This window comes from Acomys minous (assembly GCF_964271855.1).
Source record: "Acomys minous genome assembly, chromosome: 13".
Taxonomy (NCBI): Eukaryota; Metazoa; Chordata; class Mammalia; order Rodentia; family Muridae; genus Acomys; species Acomys minous.
Genome location: NC_140495.1, coordinates 104,701,460 through 104,720,962, shown reverse-complemented (window position 1 = coordinate 104,720,962; position 19,503 = coordinate 104,701,460). Strand labels below are relative to the sequence as shown.

Here is a 19,503-nt window from a genome sequence, read left to right as displayed (position 1 = left end):
ATGCTGCCCTTAGCGGAGAGCCTCCCAGCTCACTGCAGCATGGTATGTGAGGGTGCTACGGTCACCACCAGAAGGGCGTGCTCTTTGGGGGTCTTAATGCTGACCCTTTGGTGTGTAGCCTGCGTCTGGAGTTTTTCTGTACTAGGCTGTGGATGAGTGGTCTGACCCTTCAGAAACTGGTCATGCAGTCATCTAAAGCACACCGAGGGCACCCCTCCTCTTACAGGCTCTACCACATTCTTCACTATCAGAGCTCAGGGTGTCTGAAAGAAGGCTGTCAGGACTCTGTCACATGAGCACAAGGTGCCCTTCACAGGTCACCAGTGCAGAATTCACTTCTGTTTCACTCTATGTAGAGCCAAGTAGTTTGCTTCACCAAAACTAAGAGATTGGCTGCAAGATAAACCATGTCAGTCATCAGTGCAAGATGTATTTCTGTTTTGCAGACTTGGGGAAGGTGTGCTTGGGGTTGATTGTAAAATATGTGTGCTTTTGTGATCCAGATGCCTTCTTGGGACTGTCATCAGCATGGTGGCAGTAACTGCTTTTTCCTTGCTTACTTTTCTTGATGATGTTCCAAGCAAACTCAGGATGTTGTGTGGAGTCTGTTGTGCATGTTCTGGTGTGCATCTGTCTAAGCTACAGAAAAGCTTTAATTCTAATACCACTTTGATCTGGTGTAAAACATTCAGCTGTCATTGTTGAATGCCATTGATATTCTTTCTGCTGTATTGAATAGTCTGTTCTTAGTGTGACCTTAAAGTCACCTGGGGTCCTGGGATTCCCCTCCTCACTTCTAGACAGATCTAGCTAGGCCTTATGCTAAGCCAGGTGATAGTTAGCTTTTTAAAGGCATGTATATATGGATGTGTGCACATATATACATGCATGTGTGTGTATATATATATGATATATATGCACATATATAGTGTATGTGTAGAGTGTATGTGTGTTTGCCTGCATATATGTCTGTGTCTGTGCATCACATGTGTGTTTGGTGCTGTTGGAGGCCAGAAAAGAATATTGGATTCCTGGGACTGGGTTATGGATGGTCATGAGCTGCCATGTGAGTTCTGGGAGTTGACCTGGATCCTCTGTAGCAAGTGCTCTTAACCTCTGAGCCAGCTCTTGAGTTTCCATAGGCTTTTCTTAATAAGATTTTAAAGTTATGTAACTGAAAATTGTATATTAGCCAAGTCCTTTATAATCACCAAACCCATGCTGCAAAGATACATTATACACAGGTCACTCCTGTGTCTGGCTTGTGATAGCTTACCCTTCTGTAGCTTTGTGGGTCATGGTCATATTACACTGTCTGAGAGCTGAAAGCTCTAGGCTTGTCCTTACAGCATCCTCACGTGCCCATACCTGTGCCCTCATAGGTCTCTGTCCCTCCTGGTGCTCTGGATTGCTGGGTATTTCTGAGCTGTCTGGAGGTGTTGCAGAGGATAGAAGGCTGCTGTGATCGGGCACAGATAGATTCCAACATTGCCCACATGGTGGGACTGTGGAGCTATGCCATGGAAAAGGTACCTGCTACTGTGTGTGAAGCGTTTGCATTGTCTCTAAAGGTCCCTGTGTGGTGATGGCATGGGCTGTTTGGAGAAGCCTAGCTTACTTAGACTACCGTGGATACTCTCATGCCCTTACCATGTCTGGACACAGCCATGGGCCATAGTGTCTTAGTTCTTGCCAGCTTCTTCAGCAGACAGCAAGTGAGACAGTGTCAGTGTCAGGGATGGGCAAGCAAGGAGGTGCAGTGGGCAGCAATGTGTAGAGATGCAGGTGTGGGCCAGTGTGTGCCGGGACAGGGCACGGTGGGGAGGGTGCACATAGAGCAGTAGTCAAGAGTGGGGCAGTTAGCTGAGGGGCAGAGAGGAGCCACAACCTCAGCTGTATCCTGGAACTGTCTGGAAAAGGTGCGAGCTTGCAGCAATCCCATAAGATGTGGTGTAAAATTCAGACAAGAATCATTGAGATAAGAAAGCTAAATTTCTCCACAATGAGTGGGAGCCCGGATTATATATTTACTACATTCCTGGGTTGCCTAGTGAGTGATGGCAGATGAAATTATGGGTTTCTCTCAACAGCTGAAGTCCTTAGGGTACCTGTGTGGACTTGTGTCAGAAAAAGGGCCCAACTCAGAAGACCTCAACAGGACGGTTGATCTTTTGGCGGGACTAGGAGCTGAGAGACCTGAAACAGGTACGGCTGCTGCCCAGGCCTAGTGGGGGTGCCCAACCGAGAGCACCCGCCCAGGGGGGGCTCAGCGCAGTGTGGACCCGCACTGCCCCGTCCCTGAGTCATCTCCCTATGGGAGTGTTGGTAGTGCATGTTTCTGAGAGAACGGTTTGAGGGGAAAGTCTTGAGCTGTTTCATGAACTGGAAAGGACTAGACATCATACTCTGGCTCTCACACTGGTAAGGCTGTGTTCGTCTGATTCTCGTAAGCACCCTGTGAGATCCTCTCTGTGAGGCCAGAGAGTGAGGGAAACACATCTGACCATCCGTGCTGCTGCTGAGTGAGGACACCTCTTTCCATTGTCTTTCAGCCAACACAGCTCAGAGTCCTTATAAGAAACTCCAGGAAGCGCTGTCATCAGTAGAGGCCTTTGAAAAGCACTACTTGGTAAGTATGGAGCAGTCCTTTCTCTGACCACAGAGCCGCTCAGTCCTAGCTGCCTTTATTCTTCCACATGGCTTTTTGAACTGGATGAGCTGGTTCTTCAGATCCCTATTGATGGCCCTAGTAGTTTATTTGGTACACTGGGGAGGCGTGTGTAAAACCTGGGCAGTTGTTTACTTGTTAGTTAGTGCCCCTGAGACCATAATTAGGTACAAACATAGCACTGAGTACTTAAAATTTTGCTCAACATAGGTTTTCCTTTTTAGGAACTAGAAACTGTAAGAGCAAATAATGAATTCTTTCCTTTGTCAAAAATGCCCTTTTGTGCTTTGGGCAGAACTGTCGTGCTTAATTTGAGAGGTTAAATTAGACTCCAGGAAGCAATGGAAGGTGGGTATCAGCTCAGGTCCCAGACCATGACTGGGAAGCATCTGAAAATCTATTGTGTTCCCCTTTCATAAGCTGGGAGGAAGAACGCCAGGAAGTGTGTGCTCGGGCACAGGCAGTGAGGGAGTTAAGCAGCTGCACTGTGCCAGTTCATGGCTGGCTCATATCGTGTGCTTCGTAGCACGGGTACACGATACTGACTTTGTATGGATACTATGGCGTGTCATGGGACAGTTTAAAAATAGATACCAGGTGAAAACCATTAATCACAGTGTCCGATGCACTTTGGGGTAAATGTAAGGGGTGCCCTAAAAATTCAAGTACAGGTCTAGAGGGAGGTCTTCGCTGGTTAAGGACATGGACGGCTTGTGCAGAGGGCCTGAGTTCTGCTCCCAGGCCCCCTGTAAGCGGCTTGTAACTCTAGCTCCGGGGCTCAGGTGCCTGTGCTCTCACTGGGCACCTGCACTCATGTGCACACACCCTTACTTCCACATACACATACTTAAAATAAAATAAATCGTAAAATAAACTCAAGTACATCATTGCGCTTTTCTTGCTTTTTCACAGGACTTGTCCCATGCCACCATTGAGATGTATACGAGTATTGGGAGGATTCGATCTGCCAAGCTTGTTGGAAAAGATCTGGCGGAATTTTACATGTAATTGATGGTGAACTCTGATTTTAAGCATTTGACATGCATATGAGAAGATTATGCATAGCTTGGTAGATGAAGACAAGTAGAATCCGTTAGCCGGTCAGCGTTGTGTCTTTGAGTTTCTTCCACAACCACAGGGGAGGTTTTGGGCTTATTACCTTAATGGTTGTTACTGATCTTTGACTGGCAATATCTAATTAACTTTAGCGATACATATCCAGATACACAAGCAGAAAGCATATATTTTTATTTTTATGTTCACTCTTAAGTTAACTAACTACCTTCAGTGAATAATGAGAAAGTATTTCAGAGCTGCCTTCCAGGGTAGGTAAAAGCGTTTGGTCCTGTAGTCTTTGTCTGGAGTGCATCACAAACGCACTGGATGCAGTGGGAGGGATGAGCTGGGCGTGAGCGCGGACACCTGCTCTAGCATTGAGTTCGCATGTGGTAAAACTGGTCTGCTAAAGAAAAGCTGGCTTGGCCTGCCACAGTGAGATTCAATTTCAAAGCTCTGCAGAGATATGCCATTTGTAAAGGGGAAGGGGAACTTGTGTCTTTAAAACAAAGTTTTGAAATATATACATAAGGTAATTTTAGTAGATGAAACAAAACTGGTGTGGATTGCAGGGTAGGCCTTTTACACACAAGTTTTCTGGAGTAGCCACCCCTCACCTAGCCTGTTCATGGTGGGGCTGGGGCTGTGAGCAAGTTCAAGGAGTCGTGTTCCACTCCTGCAGTCAGAGGACGCTGGGTCTTGTGGTGCTGTGAGTTTAATGCACTTAACCGCTGCAGAATCCAAGAGGCACAGGATCCCAGGGCTAGGCACTGGCCTGCTAGTTAGAGCCTGGAGACCCAACTCAGCTTAGCCACGTTGTAGCTGAATGACGGGTGGCCTCCTTTTTCTTAAGATTGTCCAGACTGTATAGGCTCACAGAGTGCTTTCTAGCACTAGAGATAGTAAATGAAGAGGCATGGAAAGTTCTGGACCCTTTAAAAACAGGGATTTGCAGGAGAACCAAAGTAATCCAGAAAAGCCAATGTATTTTGGTAAATTTAAATTTTTCTTGATTTGAGGAACATTTAATTCAGGACTTACGAACTCTGATTGTGTCTAAAGTAGTGGAAATGGGGATTCTGTGCCAAGGATGCCCTGGAGAGCATCCAGGATTGCTGTCTGGTTAGCCCAGCATCCTATCCTCTAGGGAAGCCATGGAGTCCCAGTCTCCCTGAGGTATAACAGGCCCTGGTGAATTTGTGCTGGAAATTTAACTTAGTTTTATTTTGAGTCTTTGTGGTTTCCTGGACCTAGGAAGGCTTTCTCCTGGTATTCCCTTTCTAATCTTTGGTGCCCTCGGTCTCGGAAACCAGCTTGTATCTGCCCAGTCATAGCTGACCCTAGCTCTATGACTGGGCCATATATTCTGTTGGCATGGGTCCAGTGTGGTGTGGCAGCACATCTCAGCTGTGGCTCGTCACCAGGGCTTTAGGTAAGCCCCTTGTTCCAGCCCTGGCTGTCCCACCTGTCAGTAAGAGAGCGTTCCTACCTCCTGACCTAAGTCTAGCTAGGAAAGCTGAGCCATGCTGGTGTCAGACGCCAGAGCATCAGCATGGTGTCAGCGTGAACCACTGCTCAGATGGTGCCCTAGCCACCCTCTGTGGCTTCCTCACAGGAGGCATGGTGGGAAGGACTGTTGGAGGACTGTAAAGACATGCAAGTGTCATTTGGGGTCTGCAAGCTGGCCCTTGTGAGGCCTAACAAGCGTCTGTTTGCTAACTTTGCAAGGAAGAAAAGGTCGCCACAGAAGGCGGAAATGTATCTTCAGGGAGCTTTGAAAAATTACCTGGCTGAGGGCTGGGCCCTGCCTGTCACACACACAAGGAAACAGCTAGCTGAGTGCCAAAAACAGCTCGGGCAAATGGAAAAGTATCCTTTGAGTCCAATGTTGTCATAAAACAGGAAGTCACTGTCTGATTATATGGTAGCATTGCTCACAACCAAGTGTGCTGGCCGCTCCTAGTCATAGGAGAAGGAGAGGCTCTGCCTCACGGGGGTGGGGGATGCTGTAGAGCATAGACCAAGTATCCACTCTTTTTAAACTCTAACTTTGAGTTTCTAATGGTGTTTAAAAACAAGACAGCTCTCCTTTGAGCCATACTTTGAAGGCAAGTGGGGACATTTGAAGCCCTTTGCCCCAGCATCCTCAGGAGCTCCTCCCTGGTCCTTAACTCACACTTCAGCTACTTGCAGACCAGCAGCCTTCTGGCCAGTGACCATCACCTGACGGAGGAGGAGCGGAAGTACTTCTGCCAAGAGATCCTCAGCTTTGCCAGCCAGCAAGAAGACAACCCAGGTGAGGCTGGTGGCTGGTCCTGTGTCACAGGATTTTCAATACGGTATGAAAGGAGGAGGAGTGAAGCCATACTACTGGCCTGTGAAATAGCCATGGGACTTTGGTGGGTTTTATCTCCAGAGAGCTGTGGAATGTGCGTCTCCCTGCTTCCCAGTCCTGCAGCAGTAGATGTAGGCCTCCATGCTCGGCTTTTGGGTGGATGCTGAGGTCCCAACCTGAGATATGCATGCACACATACCAAGCACTTAACCCATTAGCCATCTCTCCAGACCCACACAAATCATTTTTAATGGAATCCAGAGAGGATCCATGTCACTTAATTCTTGGCACATGTAGTCAGTTTGGTTATATGTCTCAGTTCTCTTTTGATTGAGATGGACCAACCCATAGCCATAGCCATAGCAGCAGCCTCAGCTTTGCCCTTGCTAAGCATACTTCCTCTGAACCCAGCCCCAGCCTCCTCTTTACTTTCTCAGTGCTGTTCAGTGGTTCTGCAGCATTGTACCTAAACACAGTCAGGCACTTGTGAGAAGGAAGGCAGAGGAGGGAGCTGAGAACACTGTGGTTTCTAGTCCATCTTCACTGTCTGCAGAGCACCCTGTACTCCCTGGGCAGCTGTCTTTCTACTATCTCCATAGACTGGCAAATGCCAGGACTAACTTTCAGGGGCACAGCGGAGCATTTGGCTTCTTTACTATAGAATTCCTAAAGCTTGCTTGCGAGGGTATTTGAGTCCCTTGTAGGTGACTAGAATTGGACTGTTGGCCAGTTTCATTTTGATTGAGGGAGTAGTTGTTTGTTCCTCCTAAATTTGCCAAACAGCTGTGGAAATCTTCTATAAATCTGCTGTTAATTTGCTCATTTCCAGAGTTTTAGAAATATTTGTGCAGTATGCTTTTGTGATGTAAGGAATGCAAAGGAGGTTGCAAAGCTTGCAGTCTTTGTTCCAAGTGCCCATGTTCCTGAGCTGCTAGTACACTGCCTCCCCGTGCCAACAGGAGATGTGGCTCCAGTGTGGGACGTGTGATGTGTGTTCGCAGGTCACAGGGTGGTGCTACCCATGCACTCCTTCGCACGACTAAAGGATCTCCATTTTGACCCTCCCAACGCTGTGGTCCATGCGGGTGGCATCCTCACTGTGGAGATAACAGTATGCAGCCAGATGCCTGTCCCTGTCCATGTGGACCAGATTGCTGTCAACGTCCACTTCAGCATCGAGAAAAACAACTACCGGAAGACAGCTGAGTGGCTGACCAAGCACAAGACTTCCAATGGAATCATCACCTTCCCCGCCGAGGCCTCTCTGTCCCCTGCATCTCAGAACAGCCTGCCTGCCCTGGAGTTGTCGGAGATGTTGGAGAGAAGCCCCTCGGACAGCTCCCTGAACACCACCGGCATTATCTGTAGGAACGTCCACATGCTTCTAAGGAGGCAGGAGAGCACCTCCTCTCTAGAGGCCCCCTCAGGGTTGGCCCTGGAGGATGGGGCCCATGTGCTGAGGTGCGACAATGTGACTCTTCAGCCAGGAGCCAACAAGATAGTGTTCAGGACCCAGGTATGGGCTGGGCTGGGCTCAGGACATGGCTCTCAAATTGGCGGAGACTGGGAGGAGCTGAGAGCGCTGAGGCCCTCTGCTGCTTCCAGTTCTTGTCTTATCCTAGAGAAGATGCAGCTTCTGTATTTACACAGCTGCTTGGCTGTTGATAAGTCTTTAAGTGAAGTTTGTTCTTGGTTTTGTTTTGATTTTATTTTGAGACAGGCTGGCCTCAAGCTCATGGCAGTCCTCCTGCCTCAGCTTCTCCACAGGCATGAGCCACCATCCCCAGCTACTCTATGAAAGTCTTTATGAAGCTCTTTGGGCTTTCGTCAGCTTTTTAACTAGCTGACCTGTGGGGGTTTTCCTAGCTGGTTCCTGTGTGTCTGAAGATGCCCTCTCACTTGTTAAGGAGATTTTGAAGGTGACCGCCCTATAAGCTGTTTCCCTTTGGTGGCTGCATGGATGGCAGGACTGTACACTTGGCTCTGATGAAGCATACTCTGTTTGTTTCATGTGAGGACAGAGTCTGAGGAAGACACTTTTGTCCTCTATGGGTGTGGTCTTCCCCTAGTGGGACTTGCACCTGTCCTCACCCTGGGTCTACCTCACTGGAGGCTAGAGCTGAGTCAGAAGCGTCAGGTGCTCAGAGAGGCCTGCAGAGCCAACAGATTGTTAGAGCAGCCTAGGTGCAGGTGTGGGGCTCAGGATAAACGGCTGCAGGGAAGACAGTAGCATTCCAGTGAGAGGACAGCTCACCTTTACCTTAGGAACTTGTAATACAGAAAGTGTCATCTTTCCAAGTGCCTTGTTTTGCCCCTAGGCCAAAGAACCTGGGACATACACGCTGCGGCAGCTACGGGCCTCGGTGGGCCCTGTGTGGTTTGTCCTTGCACACATCCACCCCGTTGTACAGTATGATGTGTACTCTCAGGAGCCTCAGCTGCATGTGGAACCGTTGGCTGGTGAGTGGAGCCTGCAGCCACACAGGAAGCCGAGAGGGCTCGAGGGAGGCTCTTATATACCACCTTCCACAGCTCCTTGCTCCTCTGCTGTCTACCTGCAGGGCAGCCAGAAAGGGAAGTGGAAGCCACTGGCTACAGATCTGTCCATGGGGATGCCCACTGTCTTGTGATCGCTAGTCACCATGCTTAGTAACCATGTATGGTGTATCTGAAAGACACAAAGGTATTCTGCAGGGAACTTGTGCTCCCTTTGGTGGCAGCACACAGAGTGTAATTCACTCTCTGATCACGCTTAAGAAACCTAGTGACTATGTCCTGCTGGTAAGCTTTCAGATTAGAAGGAGCTGGCATTTGCAAATGACTGCAGCGTGTTCTAGAATATCAGAGAGCAAGCTCTTCGACTAGGAACACCTTCACTTGCTGTTTTCTTCCATCAGAAATAATATCAAGGACTGCAGTGTTCTGGTGCACATTCAGGCACACAAGGGCACACATGAACCACACATACTCCCTGTCTGCCCATGCGAGGCCCTGGCTGCCTCAGGAGGCCATCACCACATGCAGGTCTTTTATTCTAGCCCCTAGCTCTGAGCAACGATAAACCTTTTATTTAAAACAAATGAAAAACACAAAAAGGAAAACATTTTCTTCCTAGTTAAATTTCCTTGGTTTTGTCTACTTCTTTATTTTCCAGCTTCTGCAGGGCCACCAGCAGATGCCCTTGGGTGTCAGGCCGAGCACCTTGTTCTGGGGCTCTTACATGGGGGTGTGTTATGCACGGCCTGCTCTCTGCTCCTAGAAGTCCTAGCCCCCCTCCCCTTCTTGTCTTGCCTCCTTGCCTCTGGCCTCTCACCCCATCCCCTGCTCCATTCTCCTGAGCAGCTCCAGTGCCCACTCTTTGCTCTGTTCTGGAGCCGGGTCTGCCTTGGTAACTGATGAACAGCAGACTCTCACTGCCAGCCCAGGGGCCGCTCTTCTCCCTCTGCTTCATGTGTCCTTTGTTCTCAGTGAGTAAAAGTAAGGCAGGAGGGAATGGCACCCAGGGCTAACAAACTCTGCAGTAAAAGAAACAAAGTCACCTTCCCTGGGCTCCTGTGACTGCACTTCAGGGGACAGTGATATTAATTGTGGTCTTGTTTCATTTAGATAGCCTTTTGGCTGGCATTCCTCAGAAAGTCAAGTTTACTGTCACTACTGGCCATTACACAGTAAAGAACGGAGACAGCCTCCAGCTCAGCAACGTTGAAGCCATGCTCATCTTGTGTCAGGCGGAGAACAGAGCCGTGGTCTACTCTAACTCAAGAGGTGAGGCAGGTGGCAGCTGCTGCACTTGTAGTCACACACTTCTGGGATGGAAGAATAACCAGGCATCGCTACTTTGGCACTTTTATGGCACCTTGTCTTGTCCTCTGCTGTCAGCACTTGTAGATGACCTCAGCTAGCATCTGAGTGGGCAAACGCTTAGGGTTGTGTACGGAGCATGGTTTGTTCCTTCAGTGCCAAGTGCTGCCAGCCTTGCTAGGCACTCTCAGTGCACTGTCGTAGCTACACCATGTTCCACGGAGGTGCTTCTCCAGGCCCGGCCACTCCACTCACCACTGAAGAGCACAAGCAGGTCACGCTCTTAGGCTCCAGTCTCTAGCCCTCATCTTCCTTTTCCTTGAGGCAGGTGTTGGTCTGCAGTAAGACAGAACATGTAGGCACGTGGAGCTGTCCCACCTGTCTGCACTGTGAGCACTGCCTGGCCCACCAGCCTCCTCTGGAGCCCTGTCTCCCCTAGCACTGTCCTCATTCATGTACATAGGCACCTCCCTGTCTCCTACAGAGGAATGCTCCACTGCCTTGCTCCGGATCCAGTCCTCTGACAAGGTCACAAGCATCGGTCTTCCCACTGCACCTGCATACCATGTGATTGAGTTTGAGCTAGAGGTTCTGTCTTTACCTTCCGCTCCAGTAGCTGAGGGGGAGACCAGTGTTCTGGGGACACCAGAGCCCCACAGGAAACAGAAAGACACGCAGAGAGCTGGCCATTGCATGGTCACCACAGACCACAAGGTAAGAGGGTCTTGGGTTCTGCAGCCAGGCAGCAGCCTCTGCCTGTGTGGATAGGAGGAGCATGGAGTCTGCCTGTGCTCTCCTGTGCACTCATCTGGGCTGCAGCCACCATAGGAGACTCAGGGGCTCTGACATCACTGCAGCTATAGTGGCATCATTGTGGCACTGGGAGGGAGGGTGGATCCATGGCCCTCTGACCAAGCCCTGGGTCATCTCAGCCAGGAACAGCTCCATTGAGGTAGGCTCTGGGCTGGCATTTGTTGACAGCTGCTCAGAGACGGTTGCTCAGGTCACAGGTGCATGTGAAGTCAGCTCATGGAGTATTGCCAGGTGTTTCCACCTCCTATGACATGGTTTCAATTCTGAGGCCCCCTTTGAGCCTCCCATATTGTGCAGTGTTGATAGAGGAACAGAGGGTAGACTCAGACAGCAGTCACTTTAAGTGCCCTGTGGCCTAAGGTATAAGATAGTCAATCTCTGTGGAAGAGATTGTCCTTTTCAGTCTTCCAGCCTGGTGCTATGATAAAAATGTCATGACCCACACAGGTTTCAGAGGAAGACAGTCCATGACCATCATGGTGGGGAGCATGGCAACAGGTAGGCAAGCACTAGAGCAGTAGCTGGATCCACAAGCAGGAGACAGAGAGCCAGCTGGGAATGGTAGGCTTTTAAGTCCTCAGAGCCTGCCTCCTCCAGACACCTGCGCCATCAGCTGGAGACCAAGTATTCAGACATGAGCCTAAGGGGGCCATTCTCACCCACACCACCTCACGGGCTCGCAAGAGTAGTTAGGAAATGGCTCCCTGCACCCTAAGCGGAGAACACGGGGGTAAAGATGAGGTCTCCTTCAGTGGGAGATCTGTCCATTCTGTGTGAGGATAAAGGCAGCCAACCTCACGCCTGCTCTTTTCCTGCCCCTATGGAGTGTGTCTCTCTTTGTTCCCACTGTAACCCCACTCTGGTTGGCCTTTAGCTAAGTTCTGTCAGGCAGGTGAAGTAACTGGATGGATGCACTTGGCATCTTGGCCCTCGGTGTGTGAGGCACAGGTGGTCTTGCTCTTTCTTGCCAGAATGCCTGTGCCGTGGGCTGAGCTTGTGTTCTGGGATCCGTTCCAATTCTGTCTCCATTTCTTGCTGATTCTGTGGCTCCTTGTTTTTCATTTGTTAATGTGAGAATATGTTTAATACAATTTCCTCTCGGGACAGTGATGCTGAACCACAATAAGCCACTGTCAGCTGGATGGAAGGTGACAGGGTTGTGCTGTTGCACAATGGCCTAAAGGTGTCCTCTGTGTCTTTGCAGGTGTCCATTGATTGCCCGTGGTCTATCTACTCCACTGTCATTGCACTGACATTCAGTGTGCCCTTCAGGACCACACACTCTCTGCTCTCTGCTGGAACCCGGTGAGGATGGATAGGGGCCAGCTTTGCTTCTTCCCGGGAACGGGCAGGGAGCACAGCTTGTCCCTGTGTGTCATTGGGATTTTTACACATTACCAGAGTAGCTCCCTGTGTCCTGGATACCCAGGCCATGTTCCCAGCTTCCCCTCTGCCCACCTCTGATCACCACCCTGTTTCTACCTCGTATCTATGTTTTACGCTCCCGACTTCCTGGCAGACTCTAGTTGTTCAACTTCTACAAGGCGTTAGGTTCTGGGCTGCCCAGTGCATCCTCCTAGGTTATTGTAGCTGGTTCTCTGTCACTGCATCTTTGCTACCTGCTAGCTACTTCCAGGGTACTAACATTTGGGGTCTGGTGCTTCTCAGTGCAGAGTGCTCAGCAGCAGCACCTCTGGGTGCTCTCACTACACCAGTGTCACGGCCCCAGATGCCCCCACGTATGGCAATGTCTTCTGGGCAGAGCCTGGTTGCCTGGTTGCCTGGTTGAGCACTTCTGCTCTAGTGGTGTTATCAAACCTACTGAGGAAGTTTAGAGGTGACTTCACAGTGTCAGGGCCACACAGTGTCTGCTCTTCCTGCTTTAAATGACAACACTGGCAGCCCGACTCTTAGCTCTCACTGGAGCAGCCCTTCTTTCTCGTGGACTGATGGGATGTGGGTGCATTATAAGAAAGGAGTGTCACACTAACAGTATTTTTTCTCTGCCTGTCACTAACAGCGGGGAAATAGTGCATGTAAAGGTTGAAAACCTTCAAATCTCTAAAAGAACCCGAGCTGCTTTATAAAAGCAGCTAGGAAACATCTGTATTAATTACTTGTCGCCATGACAAAAGCAACATAAGGAAGGGTTTATTTGGGTCAAGACTTGTGGGGGATACAGTCCAACATAGTGGGGAAGATGGCAGCAGAGCAGTGGGCAGCTGGTCACCCTGTGTCCACAGTCAGCAAGCAGAGGTGATGAGTGTTAGTGCTCCACTGCTTTGTCCTGTTCATTCAGGCTGGGGTGCCGGCCGTGGAGTAGGACACTCTATCTAGGTGGTCTTCCGCCTCTGTTACCCTCATCTCGGTAATCATCTTGGACATGCAAATAGTTGAGACACAGGCGGTCCTGATGGTTGGAGTGACCCACTTTGTTTCTGTGCTTTAGGAAGTACGTGCAAGTCTGTGTCCAGAACCTGTCAGAACTGGACTTTGAGCTGTCAGATAATAATCTGGAAGACATGAGCCATGCTACTGACCTGAGGCTGGTACCCCTGAACACACAGTCCCAGCAGGTAACTGTCCTCTGGTTTGAGCACCAGATTCTCAGCAGGTCAGGGAGGGCAAGCAGAGTGACTGGCTGAAGCTGAGGGCCTGGGTCAGTGCTGCACCTTGCCTGTGCGTGCGTAGTTCACTTGAGGAACAGGTGCCTTAGAAGGCTGAGGGGGCAGCAGGTGGCGCAGGAATGCCTTTGCCATTTTAGAATTAACCCTTGAGCTTGCCCTGCCCCTGGTGGGACTGCAGCATCAGTATTTGCAGACTTTCCCACTAAGAGAAAGTGCCTGAAAGGAAGAAAGGTTTCTTTGGCTCCTGGTTCTAGCCCATGGCTTTACTCCATGCTTACTTTGCCCGTGTGGAGGGAGCTTATCATGGAGGGAGTGCATGCTAGAGCAGAGCGGCTATTGCCATTACCTTATGGGAGCCTGGGAGGGAGGGGGCAGAAGAGGGGGGCGGGGCCCAGTACTCTTCTCATACCACGTGACCTCCTTCCTCAATTGCTAGCCCATCTTCTGAAGTTTCTGCCACATCCAGGCAGTACCATTGTCTAGCTGTGACAGAGGCATTCCTCATGATGGAGCCATGTAAGGAGCTTGCTGTGTACTAATGATTGTGGAAGCTGCTTTTCATGATCTCTGATGCTTCGAAGCTTACGTAGTCATAAAGCAGACTCTTCCTTTTCCCAGGGGGGCCAGGCTCTGTGCCAGGCTGCACAGGCAGGACTGAGGCAGTGCTAGGTGTTGCTGAGCCACAGGAACCCGCAGGCTCATATCGGCCTCACACATGCCCCTTTGCCTAAAGTGGAAGAAGGCCTGTGTCCTCCCCGGGGCTCCCAGCACTGTGACCAAAGTCGTGCCTCTCATTACAGCTTGTCCACAGCAAGCAGTCTGTGTTCTTTGTCTGGGAGCTGATGTGGACGCAGGAGCCTCCGCCTCCTCTGCACTGCCAGTTCTCTGTGGGATTTTCCCCAGCTTCTGAAGAGCGGCTGACTGTCTCCTTGAAGCCCTACACTTACGAATTTCACATGGAGAACTTTTTTGTATGTAGTATGTTATTGGGAGATGGGGTATGGGATGGAAGCATGGGGCACTTGACGTTCTCTCGGGATTCGGTGGATTCTTTCAGTGTACTGGAGCCACAGCACCTCCTAGGGTACACCTGCTCCTGACAATGCTGATGACCTATCACTTAGACCCCTGGCCTCCCCTTCTTGTCACCATAACAATATGGGGTACAAGTTAGAGTCATTTCATCTCTACCCTGAGCTCCTGCTCCCGGGCAGTGAGTGCTTCAAACACAAAACAGGAAGTGCTATAGGAGAAAGTTAACTGCTTGCCTATAATCCACCTCTTGTTTGAGTGTGCTGCTCTGAGTGGCTGTGAGCTGGGCACACAAGCCTGGTGGGGTCGGATTCAGTTAGCGCAGTCCCTTGTCCTTATGCTGGGCAGACAGAAGTGTGAAGGTGCAGTTGGGACGCCGCGCTGTGTCTCAGGGAAGGTGGCGCTGTTCTTGCCGCTAACCAGTTCTTTTTTTTACCTCCCGCCAACCAAATCACACTCATTGGGTTGAAGCCCTTGTTTTCAACTCTATACATTAGCCATAGAGCTAAATGTAGCCAGTGTGTGGCTTGTTCTTACGTAGTGCCAACACACAGCTCTGGTATGTGAAGAGCTGCGGTCAGGAACCACTGGTGTGGAGGCCATGTGGCTCATGCTGCCGCTGTATCTTCTGCCTTCCTCGCACACCCAGTGTGCAGAGCCTTGCCTCCAGGGCTTGTGCAAGTTAAGCACCAGGTTCCTCCTTTGGCAGCTCTTTCTGAAACTTGTTCTTGAGACTAGGACTCCAACAGAAACTCTGTATGGAAAGTTGTCGAAGAGTCTGTGTGCCTCAGTGCTCGCCTTTTTCAAGTGTGCATTTCAGCATGTCCTTGTGCTCAGTTATGGGGCCAATATTCTGATCTTGTTGGGGAGTACTTGTGTCCCAAAGGAGCCTCCACCCAGGCCACAGCTACTCCTCATTTCCTCCTTACCCGTGTGACTCCGAAGCTGCAGGCAGGTCGGCCTGTGGGTCTGCACTCTCTCAGCATTTCCCACCTCTGATACGTGACTCTATTTAGGAGTGTCCTCAAACCTCCCCATTTGGAAACACATGTCAGGTCCTCATTCCAACTAAAGAGTTGGATGCTATTATACTGCAGATGGACCATACATCCTTCATCCGTTATCAGTGGCCAGAATCTTCCATGTTGCTACTGTGCTACTGATGCTAGGGGCATCTATTTATGACTTCTTATGTAGACAAATAGGACACATGCCGGGTTTCTCTTGAATAAGTGCCCAGCAGCGGAGTTGGGGCAGAGTGTAACTCTAGGCAGGCGTTGAGAAGCTGCTGGGCTCCAGCCTTTCTCCAGGGTCCTGGTTCTACTCTCACAGCACTGCGCTGCTGCTTCCTTAGTTATGGCTATCCTAGTGGTTGCAACGTGTGTGTCACTGTCTCGCAAGGGACCAGGGGTGGGGTTCCCTAGAGGCCAGGTGGTATGTGGCTTTATAGTTACAGATCATCCGGAGAGATGCAGGCTTGAATCCTTTGTCTGCTTCCATGGAGTGGTTTTAAGTTCTTGGTAGCTTTCAGATATCTGTCCCTAATTGTGTAACTTGTAAACATTGACCCTGCTGTAGTTGGTATTTACTGTCTTGATGATGTCCATGGAAGCACACACGTTTTTACTTTTGATGAAATCTAACTTTTCTCCCTTCATCACTTCAAGCTCTGGTTTCCGATCTAAGAATCTAGAAGTCAAGGTCAGAAAGGTTTCCAGGCGAGTGATAGTCTTGGTGCTTGCATTGCAGTTCTGTGTGTGCCACTCTGTTCTGTGCCTCATCACTTGTCCCTCTAGTGCTCCTTGAGAGAACTGCACCACACAATGGTTCAACACCACTGTCAACTGGCCGTACTGGTGATTTCTCACTGAGAAAACCTGGTTCTGGTCACTGAGTTGCAGTGTCATCAGTCCAGTGAGAGGGGCCAGCTCTGTCTGCTGCCATTGGCTTTTCTTAAAAAAGCATCGAGATTGAGACCAAACCCACTGCCACTATTGATGGCACCTTTGAACCTTTAGGAAATAGGTCCTTTGCTAAGCTCAACATCATTTCTCCTAGTGTGTCCCACGGACGCTTGGGGCATGATGTGTGAATGACAACCTTGTATCTGTGTTGAATACCCCAGAGCTGGCCTGTGTGAATGGGCTACTCAGTGTTCTTCAGCACCCCACTCTCCCCACCTCACCCCAGCCAGAGGGCTGGGGGTGTGTTCTCACGTCCCGTGCCCCACATGGGACAGCAGCAGGAGGCCAGCCCATGAGGTGGTGGACATTTGCCTTTCTCTGAATAGACTTAACTGATTGATAGGAAGTCATCACCAAGGCTGCCTGGAAAGTGGTTTGGCCTGTGAATCCCCAGAGAAGTTGTCATCTTTCCATGAGTCTTCAGAAGAGCCTGATTCTAGATCTCAGCTCTCTCACCGTTCTCTGCTAAGGTGTGCTAGGTTGTGCTACATACCCCAGGTGAAGAGCGCTTGGCTTCTGAGCTGGAGGGTGAGCCTCTCGCCTCTGCCACTGCAGCAGGCGGGTAGAGAGACTTGGTTTGTGCTGAGTGGTGATAAAAGACTGGTTTGTGTGAAAAGCCGTTGAGAATGAGGCTGATATCAGGAAAGGAAGTTACAGACAGAATTGGGTGATAACTAAGCGTTAGTGTTGATTTTACTAGTTTTGGAAATGGTGTTGTATTTTGGCAAGAAAATGTCTATTTTTTAAATAATATTGTGTTAACCTAAGTAGTAAAATAACAGGTTGTCTGGAATTTGCTTCAGATTATCTTAGGCAGGTTTATAAACTCTAATGGAGATTAAGATCAAGCTGATTAAGCAGATATTAATAGCCTTGATGTGGCGGGAACACACGCAGGGTTACTTCACTGCCTATGTGCTCATGGTTGAGAAGACCTATAATTTAAAGGCAGCTTCGAGGCTGGAGAGACGGCCATGCAAGTAAAAGTGCTTTTTTCAGAAGCCTGATAACTTACATTTGGAAGTTATCTGGAAGCTGAATAAAGGTAGAAGGAGAGAACCAACTCCACATGTGGCTTCTGATACACACACACACACACACACACACACACACACACACAGCATGTGCACACTTACCCTTTCCTTTCAACAACAAGAGTAAATGTAAAAAGGAAAGAAAGAGTCTAAGGCCGTAGAGTTGGGGTTGCATCTGAGAATTAGCTGCCAGCGTGGCTCTGTGGCTGTGCAGCTCTGCTCGGCCCTCAGCAGCCTTTCTTCTGGCCATTCGGGTGAGCTGTCTTTTATCTTCTCTGTCCTTTCCTTACAGACTCTGTACAGTGTGAGGGCGGAGATCCTCCCTGCTTCCGGAGCTGAGTACTGTAAGACAGGCTCGCTCTGCTCCTTGGAGGTGTCTATCACGAGACTTGCCGACCTCCTGGATGTGGACAAGGATGAAGCACTCGTGGAATCTGAGGAATATTTTTCCACAAAGCTTATGTATGAAGGTAGGTCTCCAGCTCTTCCTGGTGGTGTGATGCTCCACGGCCTTCCGTGAAATGCGGCATCCTAGAAGAGAGTGTTCTGGACTCACAGCATTTGCTGATAGAGTCAGGGTACTGCACAGTCCTGGGCTCAGGAAGCCCAGCCCTGTTACTACAGTGCGTTCTAACAAGCAGCAGCCTGGGGACTCAGGACCACGGATGTGTCTTCCCTCGAGCTGCATCATCCTGCTCCCAACAGCTGAAGCCCCTGACCACACACTATCCTCTTACTCACCCCAGGCCCTGCAGTTCTCAAAATCACCCTTAACATGACTGATGAACTGAGTATTTATTATGTTTAAAACAACGGTGGGGCCAGCAGAATGGCTCAGTGGGGGAAAGCACCTACCATGAAGCACCGGCTTGATGGCCTGAGTGAGACCCCTGGAGCCCACAGTGGAAGGAGAACCAATTCTCAAGCATCCTCTGATGTCCGCATGCATGACACAACATGCGTGTTCCTGCACACACATGCACATACCTTAATGCCAATGTAAAGAAACACAGTGGGCCAGGTGTGGTGGCACATGCCTGTAACACTAGGACTTGGGAAGTAGATTCAGAAGAATCAGGTTACAAAGTAATTCTAGGCCAGCCTGGGCTACTTGAGATTCCATTTCAAAAACAGGGGTGGAGAACTGGCTCAATCATTAAGTGTAAGCTGAAGAACCTGAGCTCAATCTCCAGAACCTATATAAAAAGCTGAGTATAGCCAGGCGGTGCTGGTGCACGCCTTTAATCCCAGCACTTGGGAGGCAGAGGCAGGCGGATCTCTGTGAGTTTGAGACCAGCCTGGTCTACATAATGAGTTCCAGGGCAGCCAAGGCTACACAGAAATCCTGTCTTTAAAATTAAAAGAAAAGAAGAGAAAGAAAAGAAAAGCTGAGTGTGGTAACATACCCTTGTAATCCCAGTGCTTGCTTGCCAGCCAGGCTAGTCTACTTAGTGAGATCCAGGCTGGGGAGAGACCATGTCTCAAAACAAGATGAATGGTGCCTGAGGAATGACTGCCAAAGTTGACCTCTGGCCTCCACATGTGAATACGTATGAATGAACACATACACATGAAATAAAATAGGCCTGGCAGAATGGCCCAGCAAGTAAAGGTGTGCTTGCTACACAGAACCCCATGCTGGAAGGAGAGAGCTGACTGACACGTGTGTGCCTGACTCACACAGTACATCATCGTGCACATACACAAAAATAAGTAAAAAAAAAAGTACAGTAAATATATAACATGACATTTTCATGAAAAATAACTGTTCCCTAGTAGGAAAAATACAGTACATGTGACATTCTGGAGCCATTCCACTTTGTTGTCCAGCTTAATCAGAGATAACCACATTTTTGTACTCATCTAGGTCCACTCTGTGGAGAAGCTGTGTACTAGTTAAGTGCATGAGGAAGCTTGTAGAGACCCCGCTGCTGGAGTCTGAAGTCGCTTGTTTCATGCACCCTTCCCAGCTGTCCTGGCTAGAGTGGATCTTTGGCCAGGTGTCATTTGGCAGCACCCTGAGTTGGTCATTCAGAGAGCATGGTTCCCAAGTCTGCACACCTTCAGCTGTAGCCATGTCTCATCTCACGGCATCAAACCCCCGTCTGAGCGCCTCACCTGCACAGCCAGCACTGAGGCAAATGCACACTTTATCACTCATGACAAAGACTCT

General features: G+C 49.6%; 1 protein-coding gene across 3 annotated transcripts in view; it reads left to right on the top strand.

The window, feature by feature from the left end:
* The window catches only part of TRAPPC10 (trafficking protein particle complex subunit 10), a 58,703-nt gene that overhangs the window by 34,444 nt on the left and 4,756 nt on the right, over positions 1-19,503 (top strand). For all 3 annotated transcript variants that reach the window (XM_084752459.1, XM_084752458.1, XM_084752460.1), the window contains 14 exons: positions 1,383-1,529; positions 2,091-2,205; positions 2,553-2,629; positions 3,581-3,672; positions 5,453-5,593; positions 5,908-6,020; positions 7,061-7,575; positions 8,378-8,519; positions 9,666-9,824; positions 10,345-10,574; positions 11,878-11,978; positions 13,123-13,249; positions 14,101-14,271; positions 17,623-17,800. In XM_084752459.1, the coding sequence (XP_084608585.1) occupies positions 1,383-1,529; positions 2,091-2,205; positions 2,553-2,629; positions 3,581-3,672; positions 5,453-5,593; positions 5,908-6,020; positions 7,061-7,575; positions 8,378-8,519; positions 9,666-9,824; positions 10,345-10,574; positions 11,878-11,978; positions 13,123-13,249; positions 14,101-14,271; positions 17,623-17,800 (2,308 nt within the window). The remainder of the gene's footprint in view (positions 1-1,382; positions 1,530-2,090; positions 2,206-2,552; positions 2,630-3,580; positions 3,673-5,452; positions 5,594-5,907; positions 6,021-7,060; positions 7,576-8,377; positions 8,520-9,665; positions 9,825-10,344; positions 10,575-11,877; positions 11,979-13,122; positions 13,250-14,100; positions 14,272-17,622; positions 17,801-19,503) is intronic.